The sequence below is a fragment of the Lissotriton vulgaris genome, chromosome 1_1 (genome assembly GCF_964263255.1).
Source record: "Lissotriton vulgaris chromosome 1_1, aLisVul1.2, whole genome shotgun sequence".
NCBI lineage: Eukaryota > Metazoa > Chordata > Amphibia > Caudata > Salamandridae > Lissotriton > Lissotriton vulgaris.
In genome coordinates this window covers 625,363,199-625,379,135 of record NC_141685.1, presented here as the reverse complement: position 1 = coordinate 625,379,135, position 15,937 = coordinate 625,363,199, and the positions used below count along the sequence as shown (strand labels likewise).

The following is a 15,937-nucleotide window of genomic DNA, read 5'->3' as shown; positions in this document are numbered from 1 at the left end:
AGAGGGTATACCGGATAACCTCAACGATGATGAGCTACTGTCCCCGACCCTTGTAAATATGATAATTGTCGATGACCTTATGCGTGAAGGTGGTGATCATCCGGAGTTAGAGAGAGCTTTTACTCAATATTCACATCATCGCAATCTAAGCATCTGCTACATTGTGCAGAACTTGTTTTACAAGGGAAAGAACAGTCGGTCTATAGCTCTCAAAGCTTCATACCTTGTTTTATTTAAAACCCCCCGTGACAAACAGCAAATCGCCGTCATAGCTAAACAGATATACCCCGGAAAGACCCACTTCTTAATGGAGGCCTTTAACAACGCTACAGTAAAACCCCACGGGTACCTGCTGGTAGACTTAAAAAATGAAACTCTAGAAGAATATAGACTGAGGGCTGATATTTTTCCAACAGAGCTACTGGTAGTTTACACCCCAAAACCCAAGACCAGGACCTATAAAAAGCTGCGATGATGTCTTTTAGAGCCATTTACAGACCCGCCCTTATAACGCACAGTGTTGACCATGTCTGCCCCCCTGCGCCGCAATTTAGCTCTCCTGAAAATGCTTGCTACAGCCAGCCCCCAACACAGTAAGGCCATCCAGGGCACCGCTTCTGACGATTTAGTGTCTGACATTTCAGAAATAGCCCTAAACACCCTAAAAGGCAATGTCCCTATATCAAAGCTTCAGTTACAGGTTCTGAAGAAGAGGGGTCTTATCAAGAATCTCAGTAAAAAAAGGGCCACACTCATCACCAAGAAGAAACTGGTGAAACAGTCTGGGGGCTTTATAGGTAACTTGCTGGGTATAGCTATAACTGTAATTACAACCCTCCTCTCGGGCCAGTGATGGATCATGGCACAAAAATGTATCTGGTTCCTAGGCAGCAAAAGGAGCATATGGGGTCTTCCTCGGACAACGCCTGGGATATCCGTAGAAATGAGACTCTACGTCTGGATACTGAAATTAAAGACATTTTGAGCAGGACTGATCTAATCCCCTACGACAAGGCTAACGTTTACACCAGCACTCTCAAAAAATTCTTACATTACTACACCCAGTGGAATACTGAGAAAAACAAGCTGACTCTATATACCCCAGACTCTGAACAACTAGCAACTCCTGCCAACGCCCCTCAGCCCCTACAACCGCCTCCCGATCTTGCACCATCCTCAGATACCTTTGTTGTCGATCTCTTAAAAAATATAAGTCAAAGGCACAAAGGGGAAGCGCAGATGATAATGAGTAAACTCGCAGCTTCTAAAGACCTAACCTCTTGCAATGAATGAGCCGAATTTCTCTACAAGGGCCAACCGGTTGCAGGGTCGCACATGTACAATCTAGTCAAAGGTCTCACGCACCCCAAAATCCTAGCGCCTCAAAATGCACCGCAAGGTTGGAGCAGTTTCTGCGAGCCACTGCTGAACTCAATATACCCTCCACGATCATTGGTAATAATAAACACCGTCGACTGCTAGAAAATTTGAAGGCCCCCCTACTACCATTGCCTTCAGGTTCTGACTTTCAAAGGCTATCCCCTAATTGGTCTACCACTGCACCTGTGGTGCCACCTCGCAAAAAGACATTGCCCAAACCCCCCTCACGTGGATTACCCCTTGATGTTTCTACAGACTTTCTGAATAATTGTGTGTATTATGTGTGTAAATGTGTCTAGTTTTTTTTTCTTCATAGGTTTCTTCAATAAAGTTTGTCAAAATAATGACCAACCTAGCTACCTGTTTGTAATAAACACATGTTATAACTTTTCAATCCGTCTCAATCGTCTTTTACAACCTTTATGGTACATGTATATTGAAATACAAAGTCAGAATGCATGTTTAAAAAAAATATATAATGTCATTATTTTACACGTTCAACATTAAGCACACATCTGTTATAAACCCTTACAGTTTTGACAAGCTGCATATTCTGTTTTCACAGGTCTGACCAATGCCCTTGTGTTTTCTTTTACATATTTCACAACTATACTGTCATTGTTAACAAGATCCCCTGAATATAGATTTAAGAAATTTCTAAACGAAACACCCTCTGACATTTTACTGATAAAATAAATAGTGTTCTCGCATGTGATGGCCGTTAAATCCTGGACCCTCAGCTTGTTATGCTCCACCACAGCTGCAGCTTTTTTCACAAACTTGAATATAGGCTGTGTATAGATACTGTGCTCAGGGAACCCTGCTGTACTGTCAAACACTGTAACCTTGTCACCAGCAATATACTTGGCAGCCCAATGTGTCCCACCCTTGTCATGCGGGTCTGTGTTAAAGACTAGGGTTTTAGGTCTTCCTGGCCCTATTTCGGTTGGCAGCCCATCGCTAGGGAAAACCCCTAAAAAGTATTTCCTAGTGTATTTATGTCTGCTTAAGCAGTCACGTATCTGCAAATTATCCATTCCACAAATGTTTTAAAGATAGTAAAACAAAATCTGTCTTGCGTGGTTAATCTGAATGATGCTGGCGAATACCGAGAATACGACCATATTCACATTAGCCACCAGTGGATCTGCAAAACGTATTTCAGCTTTTAGATTCACGTTTTTGGCCAGATTGTAGTGATCGCTGTCTTCCATGTCTGGTGTCAGGTCGAATGCGAACAGCGGGTATCTACTCCCATAGCCTTCTCTTGACACTGCTACACCACAGTCCCTTTGATGCTTCCCTGCTATCAAAGCCAGCCCCTGATATTCCCTGATGTAATGACCGGCTGTAAAACTGGGGGTGTAGGGTTTTGCAGGAATCACGTTGCCCTCGTGGACCAGCGCGGCGTAGTTGATGTTGTAGTGTTTAAAATTGGAGGGGTTTGAGGCATATGTGCCCCTAAAGGTTGTACTGTCCACAAAACCGATGATGATGAGCTTGGGTAGTTGTCCAAGAAATAAATTCTGCTGTTGTGTTAAGCGGGTACCGGCAGGGATGTTGAATACCTTCAGAGCTACTCTTTCCACAGCGTGCTTGGCGTTGGATATTTGTAAAGCTTCGGCATGCACTAACCTGACGCTCGGGGACACTTTCACTCTCTTTACAAACAGGCTCGCGGACAGTATGCTCAGCTTGTACTATTCAGCATCCCCGTTGATGAGGCAGAATGAGTCCTTGTTGCAATTGAGCTTGATCTTAAGATCAATTCCGTTAATGAGCAGTTTATCTTGGCAGAAGAGGTCTGAATGTATGCGCCCAGGGAGGTCAAAGGTACGACTGGCTGCTCCCTGCCCCGCTCTTTTTATAAAACCCTTATTGGCGCCATCCAGAGCTGTGATTTCAAACTGACCGTATGTATCCCTGTGAAAGAGACCCGCTGAAAGTTGTGTGTCAAGGGCGTCGCTACTGTAATTTAGAATGCTCTCGATGTAGGCTCTGTAGGCGTACATGTTATCGTTCTGGGTGATGAGTCGGTCGCCCCAGGTGATGTCCACTTGATAAAACATGGTAGCTAGCGGGTAAGCAATCGTTGTCACTTTAGCGTCGTCTTCAATGTTGGCCCCATCCACTTTTACGATTTTACACATAAGATGCAACAGTGTGTTGTTGAGATCCAAATACATATCCGTGGACCCTGAAACAAAAAACTCTATAGGTGCCAACGGTGTCAATGCTGCTAAAGGTGATACCTCCATGAAGAAGCTGTTTTTGATGCTTGTCTGCGTGGGTTTTAGAGTAAACAAATCTAACTCTGATTTGGCGCACTCTCCAGATCCACAATGTACGAAGGTCATGGCGTTGTTTACGAGGCTTTAGAAAATATTTACTTTAGAGACGTTTTGCTTCTACTCAGCTCTCTTCCGTCTTGGAGCTCTTCTTTTCTGAGTGTGTTTTGAAGCGGTCCTCCTTTTTTTAAATGGGACAGGCGGTCCCCAGTGTCTGGAAACACGACATTTGCTTTTGACACTCGTGTGTGGCTTATACATCAAACCAGCTCCTTCTTGCAGCTGTTTGCTCATGCGCTCTGCAACTGCCGATGTAACAGACCCCACCACCTCCTGGGCAATGATCGTAGCAGCTGTCTTAACATGCGGTTTTGCAATTTCATAGCCTCTTCTCAGGAAAGGCATAGCTCTTCTAAACAGACTCCTAAAGAAGCCTCCTAATCCAGCCCCGTACATAACAGGTGAACCTTGAAAGTATGGTGGACCTCCATAACCGGCTTGACTTCTGTAATAGTCCCTGTACATAGAAGGATCCCCGTATGTTTTCATAACCACCATTCTGTCTGCTTAATATCCCCTGTCGTGTCTAGGCCTTAAATGAAGCTTAACAATAACTTTCCCGTATTTAAAGGCCACCGGCTCTGACTGATCATCATAGATCATAATTGAAATAGTGTCAAAATGTTTTTTAGAAACTGTGACGTGGTCAGGTTTTTTTTTTTTTTAAACCTTTATTTATCAGTTTTTTAGTTAACAAGAAACAGTCAGATAGGTTACATTCATTCGAGTTACAATCACTTAACAATCATATAAGTTCATTTTCTGAGCTATTGATCTGAGCAGGCAAGAAATATACGTATGTGGGTCACCTCTCATCCCAGTAATACACACTCTTCATAGGGCCAAACAGTGAAATCACAGGGACACAGAAATCAATGACTGCAAGCTAAGTTGATTAACAGTCTATAAGGGAATCATCCCTAAGTCTTTAACAGTTCTCCACATTATACAGTAGAAGGTCTATCGGTGTATCCCCTTCGGTGTTAGGAGATAGAGCTATGGAAAGTTGCTATCTACAGCTCATACACTTTAGCTGCCATCGTCTGATTCTTCATGTGGTGTTGCAGTTTTCGATAGGTATACCTGCAGCGGACCCCAGATATCTTTTTGCCTACTTCGAACAGGTAACAAATCAGCATAAATATTGTGTTGATACTGACAATAGACTACATCATCTTGCCATTCCTTAAACTTAGGGGCTCTCCCCCTACCCCAACGACAAGCAACCCTCCTTTTTGCAAGCAGCAGAACAACGTCCATAAACCTCCGACTTGACTTAGGTATATTCAGTGTATATCCCAATAGCATAATTAGTGGGTCTCTATCGATCAACCCCTCCGTCATGATCTGCAATGCATCATGTACCTGTGACCAGTATTCGTACACTCCAGGACACTCCCATGCCAGGTGGATGAATCCCGCCCCCTCCGCATGGCATCGATCACATCTATCGTTATCCGCCAACCGAAATCGCAGCTTTAGAGCTGGCGTATAATAAAATCGTTGTAAGAATTTGAAGTGAATAATTCTTAGCATACAACTAGAAGATATATTGGCTCTGATGGCACAGCAATAGTTCCATTGCTCTTCAGTAATGTCGTGGCCCATATCTGCACTCCACAACTGGCGTGCCGGACTCTCAAATCCCACGCGCTGCAACCTGATATTATTATACAATCTAGAGACAAGGTGGCGGCCATCCAGACGCCATTTGATCAAACGTGTACCGCAGCCGCACAGGTTTTGGGACCTCGCAAACAGTCGTACCATCAGTCGACATTCTAGTAAGAAACTCAAAGCATCAGCTCTTCACGTTTTTTTTCGCTACACAGGTATTCATTTATTTTACCATATAGTCCAACATAGTAATCACCAGTGAAACGTAACAATTTAATGGATCCCCTCCGTTTTCTCGTTCAAGGGACCCATACCTCTAGAGCAGTTGCATCTTTGTCTACGTGAAGCATAAAATCATTATTTATGCAAAACAGTTTACCTCACGCACCGACCGAAAATAAACTACTAGTCTGACGAGGAGATTGTCCCACACCTCTAGAGCAGTTGCATCTTCGTCTACGTGAAGCATAATATCATTATTTATGCAAAATAGTTATCACACGCACCGACCGAAAATAAACTACTAGTCTAATGAGGAGATTGTCCATGCCCTCCATGTCTCAGCAACAGTGAACGTTTAGTGGCACTTCTAACTGATCACGCTTTGATTTTTTCTTCGAGACATATCTTATTTAGAACGACTTTCAATAAACACGGACCCAATTGAAACTTTCTGCTGACTTCCAACCCCGTACGCAAATCAAGCACCATATGGCAAACAGAGTATCTATGCTCCCCTGACACAGGGACTTAATCCCGAAATGCATTGGGACAGGAAAATCTTTTTTTCTTATTTGTAGCTTTCTTGTTCATCAAATCAATATACTGAATGTTCTTGCAAAAAATAATTTGAACAAGCATCCTTATCGCTATAAGCACAAGCATTTATTTTGGAAAAACAAGTGAAAAACATCAACAAATTAAAACTTTTTAAATACGCAACTAATGCTTCCTATTCATGATTACAAAGGCAGACGGATCTCTGCCAAAGGTAGTGCGGAAAGGGTCTAATGACGTCTGTCACTAGTACATATACATTCTACAAGTGCGGAGCCCGGCAGTTCCTCCCCTCCCAGCACACCCTCGAAAAAGAATAGAATAATTTGCTTCTGGAGCCAATACGGATCAAAAAAAAGGAGTGGACTTCACAACACCACTCATTTGGCCATCCGACAGCAGCATGGCATGCAATGGTAGAACTACCTCTGCTTCATCCGGAAAGTGTATCAATACGTCCTTCAACACCTGTCTCAGTCTGATATAATAAAATACCTCCAGAGGAGTAGGCTGTACTCCCTGAAACAGCTGTTCCCTGGTACGAAATTGCCCATTGAGGAACAGGTCACCCCACGTGGCAATCTTAATACGCTTGCACATTAACTGAAATCCAGTCTCCTGCAGGAGCGATAAACGGGGGTGGTATGTGAGTGGCATTACGGGGGAATACAACTGCGGAGCCTTAAGGACTTTCGCCATTCTACGCCACGCATCTATGGTACATGTTACCGTGGTGGACGGTGTATCTATAACTTCCACCGTGCCCTGTATCATGCCACTGAGGGGCAGAGGTCGCGCAACCCAATCATCTGCTGCAATTTGTGGCATAAAAGGTGTAGGATTTATCCAATGGTATGCATATTGTGCCTGGGCACTGATATAATAAACTTCGAAGTCCGGCACATCAAAGCCTCCCTTCTCATAAGGCTGAGTTAAAATGGACCACCTCAACCGCGGCTGTTTCCCCCCCCCCAAAAGAGGCGAAGAAGTTCCGACCTCAGCCGTTTAAAAAAATAAGCGCCAGGGTAATAAGGAACATTTTGAAATAGATATAGAAACCGCGGCAGTACCACCATCTTTATAAGTGATGCCCTGCCTGCCACAGACAACGGCAACGACATCCAGCATGTGACATTGTCAGCTAGCTTCGTGATTGCCACACCATAATTAAGTCTGAGTGTCTCTTCCTTATTCAGGGATATCACAACACTCAGGTAGTGAAGATCCACAGTCGCACCATTCAAGTGGGTAATCCAGCTGGAATTTCATCACCGCACACGTGAGCGGGAAAAATTGTGATTTTTTCCACTTTATGTGCACACCCGAGAGCCTCCCAAAGACAAGGAACTCACGCAAAATAGGATTAAGGTTGACCTGAGGGTCTTTCACATATAACGTTATGTCATCTGCATATAATGACACCCCTATCTGGTGTTGAAAACAGTTGAAGGCACTAGCCCTGTGCAATTGACGAATTCGACATGCTAGCGGTTCTATCGCTATAGCAAAAAGTAAAGGGGAAAGAGGGCATCCCTGTCTGGTGCCCCTTGTTATTGGCATTGGAGACGACAGTACGCCATTAACAACCACTCTAGCAGCTGGTCTGGTATAAAGCAGCTCTATCCATGCCACAAACATTTTCGGAAAACCCATCCTGTGTAATATAGCAAAAAGGTATTTCCATTCAACCGAATCGAACGCTTTTGTTGCGTCAAGGAATATGGCAGCGACTGGGAGCTCTGGGGTGATAGTAGGTATCAAGGAGAACAGCGTGCGAAGATTATGAGTAGTGGCACGCCCTGGCACAAAGCCAGCCTGATCTGGCAATACTATCTTAGTCATAATTAGTGATAGGCGCGTTGCGAGTACCTTAGCAAGGATCTTTGCATCGCAATTGATGAGAGATAGTGGCCGATATGAATCAGTGTCCATCCGGTCCTTGCCTGGTTTCAACAGGGAAGTTATCACTACCTCCCTCATCGATCCCGACAATTCTCCGACTTCCAACGACTCTTCATAGACTTCCTTTAGGACCGGCGCCATAATATCTACATAACACTTAAAGAACTCCGCGGGCAGTCCATCTAGACCCGCCGCCTTGCCATTAGCAAGCGTCATAATCGCCTCTTTTATCTCATCCAGCTCTAGTGGAGCACTAAGAAACAACCCGTGTACATCACTTAACCAGCATATCATATCATACCATACCATATATAACCATATCATCCAGGAAGTTCCCTATGTCCACTACGTCTGTTTGTTGTGAGGTATACATCTGCCCATAGTGTGCCAAAAACTCCTCCTGAATCCTCTGTGTATCCTGACAGCGCGTACCCTCTGGTGTGATAATCTCCAGTATATTGGTACTGAATCGCGGTTTCCTCATTATTGCTGCCAGTACTTTACCCGGTCGTTCCCCTTCGCAGTACCTCCGTGCAGTCCAGTATTTTCCCTTATATTTTACTTCTCTCGCTGCCTCTTCCTCATACTCTGAAAGCTTGTCTCTAAATTTCTTGTGTACCCCTGGATCATTCCCCCTCGTCATTGCAGTTTCTAGCTCTTTCAATTCTCGCTCTAACTTCCCGATTGTCTTTTTAATGTCCCGCAACACCCCGCAGCTCTTAGAACCCTCGAATCATGACCATAAATGCTTCCCACACCGTTTCCACACTATTTACCGAACCCTTGTTCCTGGGGAAAAAAGCCTCTATTTCTTCTCCCAACTTCGTCTTGAACACCGCATCAAGTAATATGGAGGGGAACAGTCTCCATGGTGGTCGTATGCTGTCGTGTCCTGGTACAACCAGTTGTACCAACACTGGGCAGTGATCTGAATACGTCCTGGACAGATGTGCCACCTTTCCCATGCCTGTACTAAGTCCTCGGGACACAAAGCAGTAGTCAAGCCGAGCCCATGTGTTGGCCAGGTTTGTTAAATTGTATGTTGACCATCGTATTATTATCACCCTGTACATGGACCCATCTTAACAACGGCGAGTAACTATCCCCGATCCTCTGAGACGCTACAATATCACTATACACATAGAGCATGGCGGTGATCTTGTTCCACCGGACTTTTCACATGTTGTACTGTACCTAAAACCCTTCTTAATTTACAGGAGCAGTTAAACAGGGTGTTGCGATTTATGGATTTACGTTATCTAGCACAAGATGAATATTCTGATGTGGTCTATACCAGCTATGGATTTGTTGATGGCGTCGACAGCGCTTGAAACGTTTGCGTAGTAGCCGTAAGGGAAGGATATGTGTAAGCCCATGGGGTCCTGTTCACGCATGATGTGAAACTTGGTTTCGGCCGCTGTAAATGTATTCCATGTTCCAGGGTATTGGATTTCTGTTAGGGCAACCTCCCAGTCCCCTTTCAGGTCCACAGGCTTAGCCAATTTGACAGTGTAATTAAAAATCTGATTGTTGGGGAACACGTCCTTAGGAGCGTTGGATGGCAAGGTTATATAAAAGGGTGTTGTCTCCATCGTATCAGCTGTTTTTTAGCTCACACACCCTTCAGGGAGCTGGCCAACACCCAACTGTTACATTTCTCCGGCCATCCCCACCATTTGACATATGCCTGGCTCTTAGCCCCGCTACCTTTCCTTTTCAGAACCTTTTCACATGATTCGGATCAGAGGGCATCTTTTGTAACTCTTCCTTGTAAAAAAACCCTGACACTGTTTCCCCATTGTAAACCTGTAAATATACAACCCTTCCTTAAACTAAACACTTTCCACTATGAATATTTCATTGCTAAAAGTATGCTGGTAACCCTTCGTGAAGACTCCTTTAAATTTTGAAATCCTTATGTGATCATATTTTTAAAAAAAGGTTTCTTCACCTTTGTACCGAAATTACGATCATACACATTTCTCCAAACAGTTAACGAATTACTAGGTGTTACCTCTTCGGTTGCCATTTTGATGGCCCTGTGATAACTGGCATTATATACAGCTAAAAAAGCCGGTAGAACATTAGCGTATCTGTAGGTGTTGTGTGCCGTAAAATACCTCCACATCTTAGACTTTAAAGTTCTGTTAGACCATTCTACAACCGCTGCTTTTACCTCTGTGTGTGTTACAAAATGTTGAACATTGTGCTGCTTTAATAATTTCTGAAATTACTTGTTTGAGAATTCTTTTCTGGCGTCTGTTTGTAGTTTTTGAGGAATACGCCCCTTATTGAAGATGGCTTTAAAAGCGGTTGTGACGCTCGCGCCACTTTTATCACGCAGCTCCTCTGCGTAGGCGTACTTGGACAACACATCTATGACTGTTAATATATAACAGACTTCATCGTTATGTTTTGCTATATCTTGAAGGCTGATTATGTCCGCTTGCCACTGATAATCTATACGAGCATTAACGATTGTAGGACGCCTCTTAAAACGTCTTCTGGCAGGTTTATGGAGTGAATACGCATCCTCTCCTGATAACCACGTCTTCACAGCTTCTCTGCTTACCGACTCCTTTTCACCTACAGCTCTAATATATTGAGCGGTGACGCATCCAAATCTGCAAACCCCGCTTGTATCATAATAAAGTTTTCTTAACAGGTCCCCCGCCATGTTATCAGTCGATACAGTACAGGAAATGAAAGACGCTTGTTTTGTGTGAGAACATTTTATTAAAAATAAAGAATATTAGCAAAGCATCGACAAAGGGGTTTTATATTTTTTCACAGTATGTATAGTAAGTACGGCTTAACACATAGACGTCTTTTGGTTGTAACATTGTACTACTTTACTTTAAATACACGCTAGCATGTAACAACACATCAGGACTAATTTATTATAAAATAACCTTTGTGGTGCCAGGGACACTATTTTTCAGTTTTTTAGATACATATTACACCTGCGCCTTTCTATGAGTCTTTCTATCATCTTTCTGTCACAGCACGCACAGGCGCGTGGCATACTTCTTAGTTTTGCGCAGGGGTCGCTGGCCTAGCGTATCTCCTTGAGTGTTGCTGCCAAGATCTTCAGCATGTTCGGTGGACATATTTATTTTCAACGCTCAGTCCGTGCATCACCCTTAGCAGCTTATACATATTGTACGGGTCTAGCAAACTACATATGTACCGGATTATTCCTTCTTTGTATGATTCAGCTAGAAAATTGTGCGCCCCCTGTTGAGGGTCCCTAACACGGTGGGCGAAACACTTGCTGTAATAGTCCCGTTTGTCACATGTGCGTACAACCACAGCTGCGAAACCTTTAACACCCAATATGACGTCTCTGGTGAACCTCTGTGTTTCCTTTTCAAAGTCATCGCTCTTAGAGACCTCTTCACAATCCATAGAAACATCTGCACTCAGCTTTGTGGAACTTCAAGTCTAGTTTGCACAGCATATACAAGACAGATTCAAGCTGCGCCCTTTTGAAGTCTGCCCCTGGGCATCGGTTCTTTTCGGTGTTGCACCCTAGGTTCAAAAGAGAAATATTGACAGACGGTTAGAGGTAGAAACAAAACAAACTTTCATATAAAGGGTCTACTCCTAACATTTTTACTTACCCATACATTTTCAACGGCCTCTGCGGCTGCTCTGAAATCTTGAGAGTCGGTAATATCCATTGATGCCCATCATCTTCGACGCTTGTATAAGGCTGTTGCACAACTACCTTCGTATGGCTCATATCCACCTGAACATCCATGTCTTCATAGACGGGCGTGTTAGGAGTTGGTACATTTTCTTTCTCGTAGGGCATTATGAAGTAAGTGCATCCCGCTGGGGTTGCTCTCTAGAGGGGCCAAAAAAGAAGAAATATTAACGCTCGCTAGTTGAAGAAATAAAATACATCCTTATGTAAATGGCTGCTCATAACATTTTTACTAACCTTCACATCTTCACAGCCCTCATCCGCGGCTCTGACATCTTGAGAGTTGTTAATATCCTGAGATGTCCCATCATCTTCAACGCTTGTATCAGGCTTTTGCACCGGGACTTTCTCAGGAACAACACCCTCATGAAAACCCAAGTCTTCATAGGCGAGTGTATTAGGCGGAACTATGGATTCTTCATCATCCTCCAACTCCAAGAGCATGCTTTGCTCAGATGCTCCGCCGTCACTCGAACCCTCGCTAGCGCTGCTGTTGTGCTTTATCGGGTATGCACGACGAGCCAATCCTTGAGACTGATGGCGTCCATAAGCCTACAAAGGCCACCGCCAAAAGCAGTAATGTCACAGCCCATATCTTTAGGTTCTTCTGGTTGAGCATTCTCGTCCATTACCAAGGGGCTGAAGGTTCTGTAATAGCTACTGATGGGGGGCTGTGAGCCATCAAACCAAGGTTTTTTCACGAAGGGGTTCTATCTCTTCATTTCTGCACTGACGACCCTTCACGTAGTCCGGCGTCTGCTTGCTGCACCGAGCTCTTGACACCGGCTTATATGTATTCTAAGAAACCACAACCCCTAAAAGAGGTGTATACCTCTACACCACAACAGGGACACAGGGCCTCAGGCCGGTTCCACCATGCCTCTGTCTCCAAAACAAACCTCCCCGCTGTGACTCATCCGCCCCTTCAGGGACAGCTGCTTTTAAACACTCTTGGCAGCAGAAGTGCCACGTATCACTTTTGGGAACCCGGGGCAGCAATAGTGACACGTGTCACTTTTGCGGCCACAGTTCTTTTGCGACCAGAGTGATTGCTGCCAGTAGTTTGCGGCCTGACCTGTCATTTTTTTATGCCAGACCTGTAACTTTTGGGACCAGCAGTTTGCGGCCAGACCTGTCACTTTTGCGGCCAGGGTGAAGTGATGGTATCCCAACCTACTACTGTTCTGTGATCAGTGATAGGCTGCTGCTTGCTTCACATGAGTTATGGCCTTCTGGCCTCACTAAAGAATATCCCAGGCTTGTGTGGCTCACCTCTGGGGCTCATTATGACACATGTCTTTCTTTAAAATCTCTGGAGTACAGTTCAAAGGGCTGCACCACACAGGTCACTGCAAGCCACTGTAAAGCGCTGCTTACATTGGTGTGCTTACAAACAGTGCCTGCTACCCGTTACTGCTATGTAGCGCCTTCGAAAACAATTATTGCCATCACCCATGTTCATATTTTGAGCATTTTGTTGGGCGCACATGAAATTAAAGTGCTTCCTGTTGTTTTAAAAGAAAACAGCCATTTTGACCTATTTCGTACTCATGTTATGTAGCTCAGAAGAATGAAAGTCTGAGATGTATTGAACCACTTAGTTTTCTGCAGCCCATGGTCTGAGGAAGCAAATGGGTATTTCATGCTCGAAATAATTAAGGTGGGAGAAACAAGTGGAAATGGCAATGATTTTATTAGGAAAACTACCACTGGTCCAGAAGACGGCGGAATTATTAGGTATGTGTAAGTAATGTTTTAAAGCACTATCTGCAGTCCGTGCTGCTTCATAGCGCCATATCCTGATCTTATCATTTTGTACTCAAGAGGGACTGTACTATCAGACATTGAAGTGAAATTTACCAACCAAACAATGTAATGTTGTCCTTTATTTCTAGAGCCTCTTTCATCAGACATGGTCTCTTGGTGCCATGCACAGAGGTTTCTAAATATGATCCCAATCGAAAGAAGGTTTAGTATTAGAACATAGCATTGGAGGGGTTGGCGTCCGATCCACAAATATGTTTTTCCTCTCATATGTATAGTTGTGGGTGCTTCGTCAAACGTTTGAACTTCACACTCCCTCCTCAAGACTCGGGGCATAATATGTTTAGCTCTAACGGGCCTCACTAAACCGTAAATCTATCTGAAGGCAATACATGAAATATTATTGTGGCCTGTAATATTAACGCATGCTGTTTGCAGTGCAATAAAAAGACAAAACTGTAGCAAGCGCTATATAAAATGAAAATTACTTTAATAAGGCAGAGTAACATACGTAGCACAGACATAATGTTTAGTAACTATTCTGTCTGCATCGGGAATGAATGGTGGGGCAGACAAACCATAAAGTAACTTGTGCATGTTCTTACACTGTATGTTTCTTTTACCCCCCTCCTGTTTTTTCAAAAGTGACCTGAAGCTGCTGACGACTCCGTGCGGCACTGTCAGAGGTGACACAGTCATATCACGTACCGGTGATCAGTCTGTGTACTTAACAAGCAGTGTTCTGGGAGGGGGCTACAGAGATGGGTGAAGGCGCCACACTGGGTAAAGTGGAGCGGCTTGAAGCAAAAACAATGCAAAGTACATTAAAATATTTCAAACAGGGGCATTCAGAACGGCCAACACCGACTTACAGACTCCAGCATGGTGACAGCAGAGAGAGTGGCAAGGGCACCATGAAGTGAAAGGGGGCAGGGTCAAAAGGGGCTGGTGAGACGTCAATCAGTAAAGCCCAATGTGCTTCAATGTAGAGTAATTATACAGAACTGGCCAGAATCAACACGGGCTTGTGACATTAATTATATCCAGGGCACAAGTCCTAAAAAAAGAAGTGGGGGGACTAACCTAGTTAATTAGTATGCAAGTGGCATCACACCTCGTGGCAACTCAGCGTGTGACATCACGGCGCGTGACATCACAGCACGTGACATCACAGGAACTGGCATCACAAGAAGTGATATCAGATCTTAAGCCCTCACATCTATGTTTAGCTGGTGTATCTTGAGTACATTTGAGCACATTTTGAGTATACTTGCAAACCCTCCTGATTTAGGCAGAAGATTCACACTTTTGTACGCTACATATAAAACAATGTTACCTTTTGTTAGCGTTAAGCTTTTTATAGCCATAGTGCTTTAAAAGAAATAGTGATATTTAAATTATTACAACGCCTCCTCAAGGGTAATAAGCATATATAAATGCAATTGATTTTGTGCAAATACTGGCAAAGATCAGCACATCTGATGTTCTAACAGTGCATGCAAATCTCCTAAACAGAGCCTGAACAAACTGAAAAGCTGCCTCTCCAAAGTATGTGTGAAGTGCTAACAAGGTGCAAGCCTTTATTTGCCCTCTGCTGCATTTGCATCAGGTGTGAGCAGGGCACAAGTCCTAAAAAAAGAAGTGGGGCGACGCTCCAAGATAGGTGGTGTCGCAGGAAGTGACGTCACGACAGGAAGTGACGTCACAACACGAAGTGACGTCTCGAAAGGCCCTCTTATTACAGGGAGACCCGCTTCACTTGGGGAGGCCAGGTTAACCCACTGTGGAATGTAGCGTCATTCTCTGTGTGTTTTTCGGAGCGATTCTGTGAAAAGCTCTGTGAATAGACCCACTCTGGGTCATATTTTCATTTCTAGCGTCCACAGAGTGAAACTGACCCTGCTGGAGTTAGCACGCCATGAAGACAGCTCTCCGTGTCACGGCTGTTGTGGGGCACACAATGGCCGCACAGTGCAAGCCTCGGCACCGGTGTTTCCCTCTCGGCGAATGTCACAGGACAAACAGCCTCAGCAGACAAAATACAATATGAGCAGCATCCTCACGCAGGTGAAGGATTTGCATCCAATTTTCAAAAATGTGCACACAAACTCATACTAACAGTAAGTGTCAGGCATATAATTTGTGTATTGCAAATACAAACACTCACCTTTCCTCCCTCCAACTAGCATGCACAAAATTGACAGCCAGCCCAGTACTTGGGAGATAGACGGGGTGGCTGTGCGGGCAAGTAACGCCATCATTGAAAGTTCAGCTTTTGGGCAAGGCGGACGGCGTCTACCCGGTAAAATAAGTGGGAGGGTGGCCGTCCCGCGTGGTACCCCGACTCGAGCCCTGGGTGTCAGGCTCCTGACTGCTGCCAGCCAGGAAACTCCAACAAAAGGAGGCTTGATGACCCCTGAGACTAGGCCTTTGTTATGGC

The 15,937-nt window shown here is 44.3% G+C and overlaps 1 protein-coding gene across 1 annotated transcript in view; it reads left to right on the top strand.

Moving 5' to 3' along the window:
* Positions 1-1,293, top strand: part of LOC147747585 (uncharacterized) — a 38,854-nt gene extending 37,561 nt beyond the window's left edge. The window contains exon 3 of the mRNA XM_086925702.1: positions 851-1,293. Within this exon, the coding sequence (XP_086781828.1) occupies positions 851-1,293 (443 nt within the window). The remainder of the gene's footprint in view (positions 1-850) is intronic.
* Positions 1,294-15,937: the final 14,644 nt, after the last annotated feature.